Source organism: Scyliorhinus torazame, chromosome 3 (assembly GCF_047496885.1).
Source record: "Scyliorhinus torazame isolate Kashiwa2021f chromosome 3, sScyTor2.1, whole genome shotgun sequence".
Taxonomy (NCBI): Eukaryota; Metazoa; Chordata; class Chondrichthyes; order Carcharhiniformes; family Scyliorhinidae; genus Scyliorhinus; species Scyliorhinus torazame.
The window spans coordinates 12,831,684-12,851,448 of record NC_092709.1 but is presented as its reverse complement, the minus strand read 5'-3'; the positions used below and the strand labels follow the sequence as shown (position 1 = coordinate 12,851,448).

Genomic DNA, 19,765 nt, shown 5'->3' with positions numbered 1-19,765 from the left:
CAATCGGGAGCGGAGCACCAGGGGAGGTCCTCAGGCGACATCCTGAGGCCGTCCCGATGGCGTGCGCCGTACTCCTCAAGTATGCAGTTTTTGAGGGCCGGGGCATCGTAAAAACTGGGCCGCCCCGATTCCAGTCTAAAAATGGATTCTCCGGCCGACCGTTGAACGCGATTTTGGCGCCAACGATCGGAGGATCCAGCCCTAAGTTTTTGTGCCGGGGCAGGATTCGTGGATTTCTAAGACGGCAAAACTGGCGCCGCACCTGGACCGATTCAGTGACCAGTGAGGGTCTAGCACCGCCGCCACGTGGAACACAATCGATTCCAATGAGAAACGGTGCTGGATTCGCCAGGTTTGTGATTGACACTCAGGAGGCTGACAAGCTGCAGCCGCACATATACATTTCACTCCCCACACACTCTCCCCCCCCCAGCCAATACGATGGCACTGGTTGTGCTAGAGTGCGCCCAACCCGCTGATGAGTTAGCTAGGGCCAGAGGGCATCAAGGAGGGGTGGCCTGGGGGGGGGACCCAAGCAACCTGTTTACAGTTGGCAGTCAGCAGCGTACGCAGCTGCATGGCTGCCTTGCTGGTCGCGGCAATGGTGTTCCGTGCCGGTCCACCCGAACCCCACAGCCCACCTCCTAGCCACCCCCCTCCCTCCTACTCCCCCCGGTGCTGGCAGAAGCCCCCGGGCCAACGGCACGACTGTCAGCAAACTATGGCGATGTTGGACACTTTCTGTACCCCCTCTCTCTCCCTCAGCAGCCACGGTGCCTGCACCACGATAAGTGAATCTCGATGTCGGGACTTCACTCCAGTGGCGATAGAGAATCGCGGAGGCCCCGGAGAATACCGGAACAGGCCCGCTAATGATATGCCAACAGCGCTTACTGTACACGCGTTCAGGAACACATTGACGCCGCTGTCGAAGCAATTGCGATTTGGCGTGAAACCGGCCCCGCCACAATTTCGGCCTCAAAAACGAATCTCCGTCCAATCGCATTCCCCGATTCCCGCGTCAGCCGACGGAGAATCCCGCCCAAGCGATCGGAGAGGAAGTTCCTCAAAGTGGGACGATGTCCATGGCAGAATTTACCTTCCGCTGCAGTTGGGAATGGCAGCGTCAGCGATGTGCCTGCTTTACCTGCAGGAATTCCCTTTTTAAAAGGACACACACAAACACCTCTCTCTCTTGTTTATTTAAAGTTCGCACTTTTAGCTGGGCTGTGTTTTCCCTGCACTCTGTCACTCATTGCTGTCATTTGCTTTCCCAGAAACCGTGTTTGTTTTAACTTTCCTTTGTACGGCAGCTGGCCGAATTGTTTAAACAAGCACGGCTTAGCTACTGCTGTTCCGGTGAAGAAAAAGCTCTTGAACCAAGGAAAGAAGTCGGGGTGTTGTGGGGGGCGGGGAGGAATGCGGGCCGGGGGAGGGGAGGTGCTGTGTTAATAAAAGAAGACAATAAGGATTTAACATGATTATGGGTGGACCGTTAATTCAGGTTTATTTTTGTTTTCAACAATAAAAAGAAGCCCCTAAAGCAACCACAGGTGTAGGAGTTTCAACTTTGAAGGGAATCTTGCCTGAACAATGACCAGAAAGATATTTGTCGTTCTAACTGCTATTAAGAGCAAGTGTTTTGAAAGAGGTGGAAGACAATTGAGTTTTGAGGGACTGTGGTCAGTTTTTTTTCAAGACATTATTAAGTCGGACTCAGACTGAAAGCCGCCCCTTTCTCTCTCTCTCTTTTTCTTCCCCCTGAGTTTAATGGCAGGGTTTGGCAGGCGACCCACTGTGAAGCTGATTGATGCCCTGAACATCTGAGGGGCTTTTTGTGTTCAACTGCTCACTATGAGGGGCCTTAATGTGTGAATACTTAAATAAGGTCAGACCTTATCACATGTAATCCGTGCCTGAGAGCAAATCAGCATTGACAGGCAGCCCTGCATAGCAAGCAGCACCAGTAAGGAGGCACATCATTTGTACGGTGCTGCAGGCAAGTCACAGGATTTCTCTCTTCCCACCCTTCCTCTCTCTCCTTTCCCTTCTTTCTTTCCCTCTCCCTATCTCTCTCCTCCCCCCCCTTCTGTCTTTCCCTCCCCCTCTTTCCTCCCCTCCTCTCCCTTCATTCCTTATGTCCCTCCCCCCTCTCTTTTCCTCTCTGCTTCCCCCTCCCTCCTCTCCTTTCTTTTCCTCCTTCCCCTCTTTCCTTCCCTCATTCGCCTTCCTTCCTCTCCTGCCTTTCCTCAGTTGCCCCCCCCTTCCTTCCCTCCCTCTTCCTTCTTCCCTTCCCTGCCTTTCTTTTCCAACCTCCCCCTCTTCTGCCCTCCCTCTGCACAGTCCCCTTTCCCCTCCTTCGCTCCCTCTCCCACCATCCTTCCCTCCATCACCACCCTTACCCTCTCCATTCACACGTTCTCCCTCTCTCTATTGCCCCTGGCTTTATTTCCTTCGTCCCTTTATTTCCCCTCCTTCTGTTTCTCCTTCCCTCCCTTTCCCTTCTCTTCCCTCCTGCCTAATCCCACTTTTTTTGTTTTCTGTTTGAACAGCAAGTTGGCAGTATTTTGGGAAGCAGAAGGGAAACGTGCCCTGAATGTTACATGGGTTAATCAGAGCCCCAGGCTTTGTAACGGAGTGATGGTCCACTCCAGTGGGAGGTTCCTGCAGACTCCTCTTGGAGCACAAAGCAATGAGTAACCTGGACTTATTTTTTTTTTAGCAGAACTTGGAATGGAGTGGGAACTTTCCTGCTTTTGGAATTTAAAAAAAAATTTGTTCTTGTTGCTGCTGACAGCTTCAAAGCCCCACACTGAATCGGATTCCGCTCAAACCCTCGCTGCCACGCAGGTCAACTCATAAAGTGCCACTTGGAGATGGTCCCATTTAAAAACAGCGCAGTCCGCGTTCCTATTGGCACAATCCATTCCTGCATCAGATCCCATAGGTTGCCCCTTTCCCTCATCCTCACCCTGAGGTGTCCAGCTGAGGTCTCTCTGGTGACAGAGTCAGTTCGTAACAGCCCTGTCTCTCACATTTCCACCCACAGGCCTGTGACGGAGCTGGCTGGAGGAGCTGTTTAGCTGAATTGAGCCCCGACAGCGGAATCAAATAAAAGGAAGGAAGGAAAGATTTACTACCCGGGGTATCGTGCTCTAAGGTGATGGTTTGGCTCGCAGATCCAAGTTGGCAGATTCTCGTTTCCTTAATCACGCTGTTATCCCTACAGATTGAAGGTAAGGCATTTCAGCATGCAGTCTGACTTCAGTGGTTTGGTGCAGATTTACCCTCCAGCTAATTTAAGCTTCTGCTTTAGAAAAACTGCACAAAATAATGCACAGTGTGGAGGTGACATGTTCCATGCTAATTGTAACTTCGAATAGAAATTATGTTTTTTTTGCGTGGGCAATCTCACGCAATATGTTCGTACTTTGCTCCATGTTCACTCCGAGATTTCAGAAATGGTATGTATACTTCTCCTGGCCAAGGGAACTTGAACCTTCTGTTGTCATGCATATTTCATCCTTGATGTTTTTATGGTTAATTTACTCAACCTAAGAAATGAATTTTTCATCAGACATCTGGACAGTTTATCAAGACGAGGACTTTGCACTTCTTCCAACCGAACAGATTTAAGAGAACTTCTTTTTAAAACAGGAGGGTTTGTCAACTCTTGCAAGTAATTGTTCATTTGAATCTGCGGCGGGTTATCGAATCATGGAATTCCTGCAGTGCAGAAGGGGGCCATTCGGCCCGTCGAGTCTGCACCGACCCTCTGTCCAAGCACTCCACCCAAGCCCACTTCCCCGCCCTATCCCAATAACCTAACCAGCACATCCCTGGTCAATAAGGGGCAATTTAGCGTGGCCAATCCACCTAATCTGCGCTGGTGGGGGGGGGGACCGGGGAAACCGGAGCACCCGGAGGAAACCCACGCAGACACTGGGAGAAAGTGCAAACTGTACACAGTCAGTCAGCCGAGGCTGGAATTGAACCCGGGTCTTTGGCACTGTGAGGCAGTAGTGCTAGGCACTGCGAGGCAGTAGTGCTAAACACTGTCAGCCAATAATAATTCCCTTTTCCTTTTAAATGAACTCTGATGGTCGTTGTATACAAGAGGTCATGGAGAACTGACAAGCTAGTTGCAAACAAAAACTCGGGATATTAACAGCCTCTCCTCCAACCAACTTCCACCAGCAACAGTATAACTTCTGTTTGTAAATTGTACTGGTGTTACAATGGAATCTGGCAATGTGGTTTGAAATAGTGCCTGGGTGTAAAAAAGAGGCAATCAGCATCCGGTTGAAGTGTCTTGCAAGGCATTGATTGTATTGGCTTCTGACGTGTTGCGGTTTCTGACTCCATCAAATAGTGACTTTGACCCACCATATTGGCCTACTTTAATCTAATATTGCAGTACACAGTGCTGTACAATGCATCACAGCACATGCTATTGCATAGCCAACACTACATTATTATAACCACACTCGGGTTTAAAGTCAAACATAGATGGTGGGAGCAAGTAATTCTGCTGTGAGAAATTTGTGATGTGTAGATTCAGATCCAGGGCACATAGGGGCTGGATTCCCCTGCGCGCCATCCCTGGCGCGGGGACATTTCTACTGCTGCTGCTTGTCAATGGGATTTCCCATTGAAGCCACTCCGTGCCCCCAGGAAACCCCTGGGCGGCGGTGCACTGCCCACGGGAGCAGTGACCCGCAACGACGGGAGAACTCTGACCATAATTAGAAATATGTGTGTCTAGCAACTGTTTGAGTCAGTAGCCTGTGCTGTAAAACTAAACAGTATCCCCACATCATGAGGCACAACACTAGTGTATTCACACACTGTGCAAAGTGATTCGTCACATCGTGTGTGCCGAGTCTCAGGGGAACTCACTGACAGGGGAACGCGGTCTCCCGGTGGGATGGGAACGGAGAAATGATCCCAGAGAGGAGCAAAGTGTTTCAGGGGAACCTCAGGCAGAGGAAGTTGCCCCAGTTAACTCTTCCTTCAGTTGCTAACACTGCCGAGTTTCTATAACAGCCTCCTTCAGGGATTGAATTGGACTGCATGTGCTCTGTCAGTAAGTCTTTAAAAGCCATGAAGAGTGCAGGGATGGAGGAGAGAGTCAAAGGATATGAATCCTCCCATATTCCATTTAACTCCGCAATGAAATAACTTCTGAGGGCTTATTTCGAAAAGCACGGAAATATTTCAACAAGTGACATGGAGCTCAAAATGTATGTTTGTTCAAAACACAAAAAAATGTCAATTTTATTTGAGGCTGGTGAGTTTCCTTCAGTGAGATTTTCAGTGAATTTTTTTGAAAAATCCCACAAAACCCTCTTCTGACCAATGTTGAATGTGGAGTTCATTAAAGTGAATTGTGTTTCTGTGTGAGGCAGCCAGCCTCTAACTGAAGGTTTTGTTTCAGGATTCTGTGCTGCCCTTCGCACAGATGTGGAGAAGAGGGGGGAAAAAAATGTGCAAATTCTTCTTGTGACCTTGTCTGTGTCTCGGGTTTTTGCCTTCCTGAAGTCTTAAAGGAGCAGCCCTTTGTTCAAATCAAAGATAAGTCAGCCTGCCCTTGTCCATCTTCATTTTAACAAACTTTTCCATTGACTATAAAAAGCAGCCACATGTTTTAAGACACTTCTACATGCCTTCATTAATGCCATTGTTACCTCTAGACTTGACTATTCTAATGCTGCCCTGGCTGCACTCCCATATTTTATCCTCTGTAATCTCGAGGTCATCCAAAGTCCTGCTACCCCTGTCCTAATTCGCAGCAAATCCTGTGCCCCTGTGTTCACTGACCCACTTTGGCTCCGGTCAAGCAGTCCAATCAAGATTATAAAATTCTCATCCTTGTTCACAATTGTCTCCAGGGCCTCGCCGTCTCCCCATCTCTGTAATCTCCTCCAGCCTTGTAACCCTCTGAGACCTCTGCGCTCCTCTGATTCTGGCCTCATGTACAGCCCCAATTTGAACTGCTCCACGATTGAAGGCCATGTGGTCAGTTGCCCAGGCCCAAAGCACTGGAATATGGGGCTGAATTCTCCACCTTCGTGATTCTCCGTTTTGCCGGCAGCCCGGGGGTTTTCCCGACGGCGTGGGGCTGCCCCACAATGGGAAACCCCATTGATCAGCTGGCGAAATGGAGAATCCCGACGGCGGACAATTCAGCCCCACGGAGAAACCCGCCCACACTCTCTACACATCTCTCCCCTGCTTTAAGGCACTCCCTAAAAACCCCCTCTATGAACAGGCTTGTGGTCATGTGACCTAATATTTCCTTATGCAGCTCAGTACAATACTTTGTTTTAGTGCCTTGGGATGTTTCATTTTATCAAAGGTGCCATCTAGATATAAGTTTTTGTTGTTGTCGTGGATTTTTTTTTTTTAATGCATTTTTATTTAGTTATGGAGTTGTCTCGGATCCTCATTGCAAGTCTAGACTATCTGAGATTGGTTGTTCTTTAGTGCATTAGAAGATTGTACTAAATGTAGAGGCCCTGTGAAACCTGACATCATGCTACTAGTTAAGTGGGAAGTGGGTACTCTGGATCTGTGGAGACTGCGTTTACCTTAGCAGTAACATAGACAGGCTACCAACACTTGTAATAGTACAACACGATTTTATTAAGCTAGAAACTGTTAAACATACTTTCACTGTGGGTTAACTCGATGTTAGATTAAACCAAAGACCTATGCCTGTCATAACCAGTCTATGCACTCAGCACATGGTGAAGATCTGTGTTGTAAGCTGTAAGCTCTGTCCTTCTGAGAGGCTGCATCCCGAATGAGCGGGAAAACTGATGCCCTCTGTCTTTATAGTGAGTGTGCTCTAACTGGTGATTGGCTGCGGTGTTGTGTGTGTTGATTGGTCTTGTTGTGTGTCCATCAGTGTGTGTGTCTGCACCATGATATACTGGTGTATATTATGACAGGAAGCATGCATGGCAAAAAATGTGAACGTACTTTTTCCAATCATATTGGGAAATGCGTTGGAGTCCACGGGAATGTCTGGTGAATGAGTTTGCAGTTTACTGTTACTTTGCTGCATTGTTTACAAACTGCTCGGCAGAATGGGTTCACATGCTGCCTTTTTTGTTTGCGACAGGGCCAATGTGCAACATTTGGTCATAAAGATTACATATTATGACTTAATTCTTGAACATTTGGGTCGCACAGTCCTGGAATTCTTACAAGCACGAGCTGCAAATATTTGTGTTCTCTTAAAGGGTTAATGCCACAGGATAATTCTAGCTTGAAGTTGCATATAAAATTCCCAGCAGCATTAAAGCAGGTGGCGGGGTTGTCCTCTGAAGCGCTTTGGGACATTTTGCCACTCTGGCGCTCTATGAATGCAAGCTGTTGTGGTTGTTATTGAAGTACGGTCTTTGGCTGGCGTTTTTTCCAGAAGCTTCTTTGAAAGGAAGGAATTTCGCTGCAAAACTTTGAAGAAAGTTTTGCTTCACTCCGGTTGTTGCAGATATCAATATCTACTGTTACCTTTGAATACTGGCCCAACTGTCTATAACGTTGTCTCCCACTTATATATGGCCTTGCAGCTGTTGAGGAGTGGAAGGAGCAATGCTGCTCTCCATTTGACCTGGGCTTCAAGATGTTATGTTTAAACTGTGCTCCCGCTGTGCTGTTAATTGAGTCCTAGACTGAAATTAGATTTGGTCTCAATCTTGGTTCAGTAAGTCGTTGCTCTTGCCTCTGAGACAGAAGGTCATGGGTTTAAGCTGCACTGTGAGAGACTTGGGTGCACAGTGCCCAGGCTGGCACTCCTGGCACAGTACCGAGGGCGCACTGCACTGTCTGATGTGCTATCTTCCCTGAAACCAAGACTCATAAGTCGGAGTCAGGATACTGCACATGCTGGAAAACTGAAATATGAGTAGAATGTGCTGAAAATACTCAGCATGTCAGGCAGCATCTGTGGGGACAGGAAGACAGATGACCTTTCATTGGAATTAGAAAATTTTACGGATATATAATTCTAAGCTAGTACAGAGGCAGGAGGATGGGCTGGACACAGCAAGATGCTGAATTACACTGACAGTGCCGGTTGGGCCCCCATAACGGCTTCGTGGGGCCTGACTCTTTTCCTTGCCCCATTGTGATTTGACCATCGGGGTGTGCGGGGAGCTACAATTAACATCCATGGGACAATGAAGGTGCTTAATGGAGAGAGAGAGAGAGTGTGAGAGAGGACAAAGAGGGAAGGAGGAGGGAAGGTCTGGTGTAGCTTGGAGAGCAGGAGAAATTAAATAGCAAAATAAAAAGTGGTGCATGGGCACATCACAACAATGTTAAAAGGGCACATCACAAGAATCTGTCCTGGCCCACCCACATCCAAGAAATACTTCCTCAGGAAACTAAGGAAATTCGGCATGTCCACTTTGACTCTTACCAACATGGAAAGCATTGTGTCTGGCTGCATCACAGCCTGGTATGGCAACTGCTCGGCCCAAGACCATAAGAAACTACAGAGAGTCGTGAACAGAGCCCAGTCCATTATGCAAACCCGCTCCCCATCCATTGGCTCTGTTTATGCCTCCCGCTGCCTTGGGAAAGCGGGCAGCATCATCGAAGACCCCTCCCACCTGGGTTGTTCTCTCTTCCAACCTCTCCCATCGGGTAGGAGATACAAAAATATGAGAACACGCACTAACAGGTTCTTCCCCGCTGTTACCAGGCTCCTGAATGACTCTCTTATGGACTGAACTGATCTCTCCACGCATCTTCTCTGTTGAGTAGCACTACACTCCGTGTGCTTCACTCGATGTCTATGTCTGTGTATTTACATTGTGGATTGATCGTATGTCCTATTTCATTTTCACGTCTGGAACGATCTGCCTGGACTGTACGCAGAACAATACTTTTCACTGTACCCCGATACAGGTGAAAATTAACCCAAATCCAAATATAGAAACAAAATGTGCTTCTTTGAAGAGCTGTAAATGGCAACAGAAGATGGGTCAGTAAGGATGAAGTGTCAGTGTAGATTACGTACCCAACTCACTGGGACTTGAACCCATGATGCTCTAACTCCAGAGTAAGAACGCTCCGCACTGATCAACAGCCACACCAATAATTAATCGAGACCTATTTAGAGTGATCAATATTTAATAAATGTTTGAAGTGCTTTTTTCAGTTATGTTCCTGCCTTGATTCAGCCAATTCTTTTTAAGAATGTGAGCGCTGTCAATTCAATACAATCTAAACTCCGGCAACTATTGGCCAACTCACTTGCATTTTTTTTTTGTCAGTTCCTTAAAATACCAGGGGGGGGGTAATTTCTCCAGCTTCCTGGGGGGTGGGTTTGAAGTTGGGCGGAGGTGTGGGAGAATCTGAACAAGGAAACTGGGGCTCATTCCCCGAGGTCTTCCTGCCCTCTTGCACTTCTCCCAGTGGCACGATGCATGCGCAGATGGCAACATGCTCGTCGGCGATGTGAGGCCATTTAAATTAACCATGGAGACAATTACCAAGCTTCTTGGAAGGCTGTGGAGTTTTGTCAGCAGCACATTTAACCCCCCCCCCCCCCCAACACTATCTGCAGCTCATTTACCCCCAGAAGATTTTGATTTGATTTATTGTCACATGTACCAAAGTTCAGTGAAAAGTTTCTTTCTGCGGCCGAGGGAACGTTCGCAGTACCTACATAGTAGACAAAAAGAATAATCAACAGAGAACATTGACAAATGGTCCATCGACAAATAGCGATTGGTTACAGGGCGGAACAAGGGGCCAGACAAAGCAAATACATGAGCAAGAGCAGCATAGGACGTCGTGAATAGTGATCTTACAGGGAACAGATCAGTCCGAGGGGGAGTCGTTGAGGAGTCTAGTAGCTGTGGAGAAGAAGCTCTTCCTATGTCGGGATGTGTGGGTCTTCAGACTTCTGTGCCTTCTGCCTGATGGCAGGGTCTGGAAGAAGGCAATGTCTGGGTGGGAGGGGTCTTTGATAATGCTGAGATGAGAGCAGAGCAGAAGGTCAGAGCACCTTATGCACTTGCCGCTTTAAAGGGTAAAACTGACAGATCCTCAGAGCAGTCACAGGAAAGCTCTTACAATTACTCGATTCTCACCTGCAGACCGATCCTCCAGACAGGGAGGAATTGACTGCTGGTCCAACCAGCGGTGCAGTGCCTCCTTCCAATGCCGTCCTCTCCTCCACCATTCGCTGTGGACCGACCAGCCACCCTTCATTTCAGGCACACTGATTGATCCTCTGGGCATCTTCAGGCTGTCGGTCATCCCTAATTGGCTGGCGTTCCCAGAGGTGGCCTTGTAATTGGTCTCCTCGGAGAAGACCACGCACACATCTGTGTTCACGACCCGGCAACTAACTTGACGTTGGGCTTTCAGCTGGAACAGGAAAATTCAGCACCGAGTATTGTCATAATATACATCCATGTATACAATGCAGTGCAGACAGGCAGTGATTGACAGACAGGATGACCAGTAAGCACACAGAACAGAGCAGCCAATCACCAGACAGGACACGACCACTATAAAGCCAGAGGGCACCAGTTTTCCTGCTCTCTCGGGACCCAGCCTCTGGGACAGTCAGAGTTAGTGAGCTGGCCAGTGCAAACACCATGTGGTAGCTAGTAAGTCTGGTTAGGCGAGTATCAGGTCTCCAGATCAAGTCAACACTAAATTAGGTTGTTTGGAGACTTGGGCGGAGAGATGGCAGATGGAGTTTAATCCGGACAAATGTGAGGTAATGCATTTTGGAAGGTATAATGCAAGTAGGGAATATACAGTGAATGGTAGAACCCTCAAGAGTATTGAAAGTCAAAGAGATCTAGGAGTACAGGTCCACAGGTCACTGAAAGGGGCAACACAGGTGGAGAAGGTAGTCAAGAAGGCATACGGCATGCTTGCCTTCATTGGCCGGGGCATTAAGTATAAGAATTGGCAAGTCTGGCTGTATAGAACCTTAGTTAGGCCACACTTGGAGTATAGTGTTCAATTCTGGTCGCCACACTACCAGAAATGATGTGGAGGCTTTAGAGAGGGTGCAGAAGAGATTTACCAGAATGTTGCCTGGTATGGAGGGCATTAGCTATGAGGAGCGGTTGAATAAACTCGGTTTGTTCTCACTGGAACGAAGGAGGTTGAGGGGCGACCTGATAAAGGTCTACAAAATTATGAGGGGCATAGACAGAGTGGATAGTCAGAGGCTTTTCCCCGGGGTCGAGGGGTCAATTACTAGGGGGCATAGGTTTAAGGTGAGAGGGGCAAGGTTTAGAGTAGATGTACGAGGCAAGATTTTTACACAGAGGGTAGTGGGTGCCTGGAACTCGCTACCGGAGGAGGTGGTGGAAGCAGGGACGATAGTGACATTTAAGGGGTATCTTGACAAATACATGAATAGGATGGGAATAGAGGGATACGGACCCAGGAAGTGTAGAAGATTGTAGTTTAGTCGGGCAGTATGGTCGGCACGGGCTTGGAGGGCCGAAGGGCCTGTTCCTGTGCTGCACATTTCTTTGTTCTTCTTTGTCAACCCACAGTTGAACATGTATAATAGTTTAGATGTTAAATAAAATCGTGTTGCATCTTATCAAGTGTTGGAGGTCTGTCTCTCGCTACACTGCATCAAGTGCAGTCCACATCGACCCAGCCTACCCAACACATCAAGTATCTTGACGATCAAATAACTAATTTAGTTTTAATACGATGAAATCTTGTGGTGGATCATCCATTGGGGGAGAATTTCAACCCATTAGTTTTTGTGTACAGGTGCTGCAGCCATAAGTATCCTGGCTAATATTTAACACTGCGGTCAACAAAACTTAAGTGAGCAAAAAAATGATTAATCTTTTAACAGTTAATATTAAACGAATTAAAACCACCGTGGCCAAGGGTGAATGAAATTAGACACTTGTAAATGGGCCAAACCCAGTTTGTTTAATCCTGGTGTGTACAAGGTGCTAATTGCTGACCTTATACAAACAGAATTCTTTTGTAGGAAGAATTTGCAGATAATTGAATGTACAAGTCCACAAGCATTCGGTCAAAATTCTTCCAAATCAACTATGACGGACTGGCCACTGTGTCCACATGGCCAAAAACATTTTCAATTGACAGGTCCTGTTCTCTCAACTCATGAATCCCAACATCCCAGGGAGGGCAAAGGAAATGGACGCAATCTACCCAAATGGGGACAGAGCAGGCGGGCTGCAGAAGGACTTGGACAAGCTAGGAGAGTGGGCAATGAAGTGGCAGGTGAACTACAATGTGGAAAAGTGTGAGGTTATGCACTTTGGAAGAAGCAATGGAGGCATAGACTATTTTCTAAATGGGGAAATGCTCAGGAAATCAGAAGCACAAAGGGACTTGGGAGTCTTTATTCTTGATTCTCTTAAGGTCAACATGCAGGTTCAGTCAGCAGTTGGGAATGCAATGTTAGCATTCATGTGGAGAGGGCTAGAATACTAGACCAGGGATGTACTTCTGAGACTGTGTAAGGCTCTGATCAGACCCCATTTGGAGTATTGTGAGCAGTTTTGGGCCCGCATCTAAGGAAGGATGTGCTGGCCTTGGAACGGGTCTAGAGGAGATTCACAAGAATGATCCCTGGAATGAAGAGCTTGTGGTATGAGGAACGGTTGAGGACTCTGGGTCTGAACTCGTTGGCGTCTAGAAGGATGAGGGGGGATCTTATTAAAACTTACAGGTAATTGCGAGGCCTGGATATAATGGATGTGGAGAGGATATTTCCACTTGTAGGAAAAAGTAGAACCAGAGGACACCATCTCAGATTAAAGGGATGATCCTTTAAAATAGAGATAAGGGGGAATTTCTTCAGCCAGAGGGTGGTGAATCTGTGGAACTCTTTGCTGCAGGCGACTGCGGAGGCCAAATCACTGAGTGTCTTTAAGACAGAGATAGATAGGTTCTTGATTAATAAGGGGATCAGGCGTTATGGGGAGAAGGCGGGAGAGAAAAATATCAGCCATGATTGAATGGCGGAGCAGACTCGATGGGCTGAGTGGCCTAATTCTGCTCCTATGTATTATGATCTTATGTTGCGCCACGCCACGCTGTTTATGTTTCAAAGACAATCTGAGTCTCTCCTTGAAGCAGGGCTGCATTGATATTAATGATGGGGAGGAGTTCGCTGCCAATCATTCAAAATGGTGACAACTTGTCCATCAAGCTGCATCATGCTTAGAATAACAGTGCCTTAACGATGAGACAGAATGGCGGGAGAGAAGGAAAGAAAAGGAAGCAAATCCTACCCTCTGGATCCTATTAGCTTTTGGGATGGCCTGCCCCATGTGTTCAAAGATCTACAGCCTGTTCAGTCCCATGAAGATCCGTGTGACCCTGAGTGAACGTTACCCTCGAATCAGAGGACAGCCAGTGACAAAATCTACATACCCAAATTCACCACCCCCCCCCCCCCCCCCCACCTCTCTGGATTTCATTTACATTCATTTAGTTCTGTTGTCCTGCCAAATATTCCAGGACATTTTCATCAAACAGCGATTCAACCCCTGTTTCCATTGAAAATGTAAATTTGTAATGAGTTGTTTTCATTGGGATTGGTCGTTGCCTTCATCAAAGAGGGATTTAAAAAAGCGTAACATATTGGCTGATAGTTTCTGGCCGTTCCCGTGGGTGGGATCTTCCTGTGTCGCCATCATGCCCCCCCCCCCCCCGGAGGGTGAAAACAATGGGTAAACCCATTGACAGCGGTGGGCTAGGAAGATTCCGCTACTGACCAATGACGAGCACCTCTGCTGCCACAGGACACATCACGGGTGGATTGAGGGTGGGTAGAAAATCACAACCATTGAGTGGGCAGCATTAGCATTGAGAGCTTGAATCATGGGTATGGTGTGGCTGAGGTGCCAGAGTAAAGCTCCCTTTAATCTACTCTCAAGACTACCCTTCAGCCTGGCATTAATCGCTTGCCTGTGCCTGCACCATTGTGAAGTGGGTTTCGTCCTCCGTGGCATCGGCTATTTACAGATGCCAATTTTGATGGAAGCCTTTTACCTTGAAGAATTTTCTTGTGCTGAATGTGAGATAATGTTGAATTCTGGCGCAAGTTCTGTCTGAATTGCCTCGATCTTTTGCATCAGTTCTTCAAATAGCTCTGTACAATGATTAGATGTATAAATTGTGACAAAACTAACTCAACACATCATTTGTTGAGCAACTGCTTGCTGGATCAAACCTCTACCTTGATAATTTTTATGTCTTTTGATCAAAATACGAAACAAATCAATAATATAACCTGAGGGCCAATCTATTCACTGCCTCGCTGTCCTCACAGCTGTATAAATCCCTCACCGGACCCCAGACCCTGTACCTCGGACACCGGGAGCTGGTCCCCTCCACGTAGCACTCACCCACCCTCCGGCCGTGGACATGTCCCCAGAGCTGTGTCTCATCCCCTGGGTGTTCGGATGTTGTCTGCTGCGTGTGTGCTGTTGCCCCCCGCAGTGTTCAGGCACAGTGTCCAGGCATCGCGGTCTGATTGGAATGCTAGGCAATGACTCCCACATGCCACATGGCCCACCCACCCACGGGAATCCACTTGCATTGTGTGAAGTGCTCACTTAACCACGATTGCCAATTCCCTATTAGCAATAGCCTTCAGCCGCACAGCCAGAGGGTGGTCAGTGGGGCAGACTGGCAGGGACGAGGGTTGCCCCCGGATTGGGTTATCACAATCCAGAAGTTGGCACGGTGGTGCCGCACGTGGTTGCCCCCCCCACCCCGGTTTTCCCCCCGCGCCTCCCCCCCCTGCATCGGGTTTCTCCACAACCCCCACCCCCACCCCCCCCCAGCCGAGGGTCCACCCTGCCAAACACTGGGGTTGCAAGTCCTTCCGCCAGGTTCACCTTTTTATAAAGGAGTACTAATTGGCGCCACTGTGACCACTTACTTGGGAGGCCAATGAATGACGGGAGGCCATTTCATATGGGGTGGCTCCCATTAATTGTTTGGAAATAGGGCTTAAGTGGTGACAATTAGTTTCTCGCCCCACTATGGTGAGATCCCGATTTCGCCTACGCGAGTGGGCCAGTTGCATCGCAAACTGTTTGGCACCTGGTGCCGTTCTCCGCTTTTGGCCTCTCCCTCTATTCACCGGCCTCGTTCCGCTCGAGCAAGAGCGCAACAAGGCCGGAGAATCGCTCCCAGTATAGCTTCCTGCCCTCTTGACATTTTCTGTTGTAAATGTTGTGTTTAATTTCGTTTGAAGATTCCTTGTTATCTGAACAGTGGGGCTTAAGTTAAGCTTTACCTGATTCACAGAGCTATTGTTTCCCAGGTCTTAAGGGCCATCTCTCTCCAGATGGTCAGTTAAACAGTAAATGACTCTTTATTCTGATGTGGGGCCTGGAGTCCACTGCCAGCCCATTCACGACACACAGCACCTGACAATTGCATGTCTTGGGCCATTGTGAGTGGGCATTCTGGTGAAAGGTGGCCCCGCCTCATCGTACGACAGACAGTGAATAATGTTTAAATATTGCTGAAGCCTTCCGTCTTTGCGTGATCACAATTCATACGACGAGAGAAAAAACTTGCGATCGTTTGAAATTTAGCATTCTGGTGGATGTCCTGTTGAGGAGCGTAGGATTTAAAGCTTCAGTGGTTCAAGATCCAACCAATTATACAAGGGTTGTTTCTCGTCCTTCTAAAGGCTTTGATGTTCTCCCTGTGTTTGAAATTCAAAGTAATAGGAATCGGTCAAGATTATAAAGATTTTGTATGTTGCCAGATTCTCTTCCTTGCACACTGAAGAGTAATCCCTTTAATTTGCGTGCAAATTAGTCTTGAGTTAGTGATGGCACTACTGTGACAACTTGTTGGCTTCGACCAATCATTAGTCTGCACTAAAGATAATCAACCATAGAGTTTGGCATTTTAACATTAATTTTGATCTTTAAAAAACCCACTATATCTATATTTTTGTGATGTGCTATGGAATTAGATCATATGTACTGGTTATGGTAAACAAGGCCTTTAAGAGTCCTTTGCACGTTGGCACTGAACCATTTGACTAGAGTGAAATGGGAAGGATTGCTAGATAGTTAACATGCTGTGCTACACATTACATAGATCTTAATGTTTGGGTTTTAGGTATGTATAGTTTGACCTTCCAGCTCCTAATTGGTAGATTGGTGGGTGAAATCTGTGGCATGAGGCTAGTTGAAAGGTTACGATTAAATCACGCTGAGTTTCTTTATGCTAATATTTACTCTCGAGAGCGAGCAAGTTAGGTACATCAGAAATGTCATCATGAATTGCCGTCTGCACGGTCAGTGTAATGATGGGTATAAATTCACTGTAACTGGCCAATTACCTTTTCACACAAAATTCCTGCTCTTTATTTTTTTAAATTTAGAGTACCCAATTCTTTTTCTTTCCCAATCAAGGGGCAATTTAGCGTGGCCAATCCACCTACCTGGTACATCTTTTTGGGCTGTGGGGGTGAGCCCCATGCAGACACGGGGAGAATGTGCAAACTCCACACAGACAGTGACCCGGGATCGAACCCTGGTCCTCGGCGCCTTGAGGCAGCAGTGCTAACCACTGCGCCACAATGCCGCCCTTAATTCCTGCTCCTTATTTTCAGGCGATATTGGTTCCTACCTGTTTTTTTTTTCCTGCAGCAACGTAAAGAGCTCAATCCGATGTTGACTATTTTATTTTTTTAATCCCTTCTTATGGTTTCCTAACTAGATAATTGAACCTCACGTTCCTACTTCCACTCCCTTTAGTGAAATGCTGAGGTTGTTGACTGCTACATCTGCTGCACTAATGATGCATTTAATGATCTGTTGTAGTTTGGAGGACACAGGCTGTGTAATTCAGAGAAGTGATAAATCACCATTCTGTGAACACACTAGCTTATTCTGAGAAAAGTCCCAATACTGTAAACATATTTGTTATCTATAACCTCCTGATACTCTGTTCGAATATCTACCATATGTCCTTTTTAAGATGACATATAAACGTAGACAGGTCCCCACAATGAATGAGAGTAACTGTTTCCCGATTGTCACAATCAATTGTTTATGTTAGGAAATAGTATGAATAATATATTTCATATTGGAAACTGCAGTAACTCGGTTTGCCCAAGTCTATTTTTGATTACCATATTTATATCACAGACAAGTTAACCCTTTCCCCATCATTCAATGTTGCGAATAACACGTTCCTTTGCTCTGCCATTTAAAAATAAAATTGCTTAAAAGATTTTCACATTTCCATTGAACCGAGCTACCTTTGTAAATCAAACTGTCCTGGTTTGAAGAGCAAGTTGGCTACAGGGCAAAGGAGACAGCCTGTCGGGTAAAACCACGGGAAGCGCAGATTCCGTCACCCTTCATGCTCTCGCCAAGGGGTTGCAAGCCCAACTCAGCGTCTCGTCCGAGAGATACTGGGAGAGACGCTGGGTTGCCATTGTTCAGTGGAGTGATGGCATGTGGCTGTGTGCCTGCGGTTCCCACTCGAGTCAGCTCCTGCTTTCAATATGCCACTGCGAGGAGTTGCCAAGCGGAGATCACGCATTTCCCACAGGAACAGAATGAAAGCCCTGACCTAACCACTCAGTTTAATAAGGACTTATTTTTTTTCTTATTATTTTTGTTTGATGGATGGAAGCTGAGATAATCCTCCTAGCTCTTTTTACTGTTTTTTGCACAGCGAGCGGACCGCTGAATCCCTTCTCTGGCAATCACTCGCGCACAGACAGGTAAACCAGAAAGCACACAACAGACCTGCTAAACGGTATAGATGAAAGGGACTGTAGATGATTATTGCCTGTATTATAAACAGGACTCTTCAGGCAAATCCATACTTGATGCAGCAAACTTGTTTCATTTCAGAGCTGAGAGCTGAATTGGTTCATCAAAAACCAGGCTTGGCCCTTTAATACTGGAACCCAGGAGATGTCTGAAAATCTGCTTTGGCCAATGCTGTATTTTTAGCAGTGTTTGCGGTACCCCTTCAAACGTATATATTTAAATTAAACTGGCTGCAGCCAGTTACTGCATCCGTCGACTTGCCAACTGGTCAGAATATTTTTCTCATGCAGTGTCGATTGTTTCTTCCTTTGAAATTTGGCATTCTTGGACCTGTCCTGATCAGTGCAAGACAGAAAGTTTCAACGGCATGTCTCTTTTTTTCTCGGCAAAATTATTTTTACATCAGTGTTAATTCTGGCAGCGGATAACGGGTTGCCAACAATCATGGTGGAAAGTCAATGCCAGGAACTCAGTGGTGGGATTGTCGTTTTCATGGGCCAATGAATCGTGCCCTGGTGTGAAGAAGATGGATTCAGGGAGTGATATGCTGCGTTGAAAGGGTCCACGTGCCAGGGCTATTGAATGCAGAATGGCATTCTATACCATTATAGCGTTAACGGACTAGTGGTCCAGTGGACCTGCATTAATAATCCGAAGTGCATGGAGTTCAAATCATAGTACAGTGCTAGAAAATTGTGGGCGGAAATTGTCTTTGATGGTGGACTAGGAGGCAAGAGGCCATGATAATGGTGGGGAACTTCTCTGGTACAGCATTCTGATGCATTTTTGTCATTGGGGCAGTTTCTCGGTGGTGTGCAGACATGAGGATTGAAGGAATTAAGGCCCTGGTTCAGGGTGATTTTTCGGGTTCACCGGCATTTTGCAGAGACAGAGTAGCTCCCCTTCCCCGTGTGGGGAGGCCGCCGCCTCAACGAATGCCGCCTCTTCCCGCAGCAATCCAGGGTCCACCCTCTCCAGAGCGCACCCACGGCCCAAATGCTGCAACTGGAAGAATTTCCCCTCCCAATTGGTGCAGCTTGCTTGGCCCCTCTTTAAAAAGAAGGATGATTATCACCCCTCCCTCCAACCCCGAAGTCATCTCCATTTTAATACACTCTTGTGAGTTCGGACTGCCTCTTCAGCATCTACATTTCCAGGTGGGATCCCACCCAGATGCTAGAGCTACTGGTCTTGTGATTGGGCCAGCAGCATTGGGTGCTGATGGCAAGCTCACAGGCAGCCAGTTCGGAGGCCGTCTTCAATAAAATAGCATCCTCTCCCCACCCAACCTTTCATCTTGCACTCATCAGGATACCAAATGTAAAGGGAACAACAATTTATACTTCATGAGAAGGCATTGTCCTGGAGAATGCACAAGTTGACTGATGACTGTCAGTTAACTGACGGTTTTGTTTAAGTTCAAACCACGCAGGTTGATTCTGATGGTCAAGGCATTTCCCTGGGGAATGAACCAGAGAATGGCTGTCACCTATTTTGTTTAATTGAAACAAGTGCAGTGTGTGTACATGTTCTGCAATGGACGGAACCCTGTGGATTAAATATACGTAGCTTCTTGTATACATCGGTGCTCCACTGCGGACCCAGCTTCCAATCTTGTCAGTGCAATTCTTAGCTCACTCAGGATTGTTTAGCAAGTGCTGTCCAATCGTAGAATCACAGCTAATGTAATGGGCACTGAGAGTTTTGCAAACATGGTCTGGTTTGGTATGGTCTGGGCCTTGCCTGTTGAGCACAGCCGAATGGACATGCTGTTTGATGTGATCCACAAGTTTTTGGGACATGCAATCTACATACCTAGCTGAAACTTAGATACCACATTACTCATTTGTGTGATAGACAGAACGTCTTTTTGCCTTAACAGCAGCATCCTGTTAAATGTTGAATTGTACTCGTGTTGCTACTTCATAGTAGTAGCGTGAAACAGCCGGCTTCATCTGTTG

At 47.0% G+C, this 19,765-nt stretch overlaps 1 protein-coding gene across 8 annotated transcripts in view; it reads left to right on the top strand.

Moving 5' to 3' along the window:
• Positions 1-19,765, top strand: part of bmpr1ba (bone morphogenetic protein receptor, type IBa) — a 631,073-nt gene that overhangs the window by 442,776 nt on the left and 168,532 nt on the right. For 7 of the 8 annotated variants that reach the window (XM_072495308.1, XM_072495309.1, XM_072495306.1 and 4 more), the window contains one exon: positions 3,050-3,236. In XM_072495308.1, the coding sequence (XP_072351409.1) occupies positions 3,164-3,236 (73 nt within the window). In that variant the 5' untranslated portion in view covers positions 3,050-3,163. Of the gene's footprint in view, positions 1-2,703; positions 3,237-19,765 lie in introns of those variants that run through there. The other variant, XM_072495305.1, reaches the window with a different exon arrangement.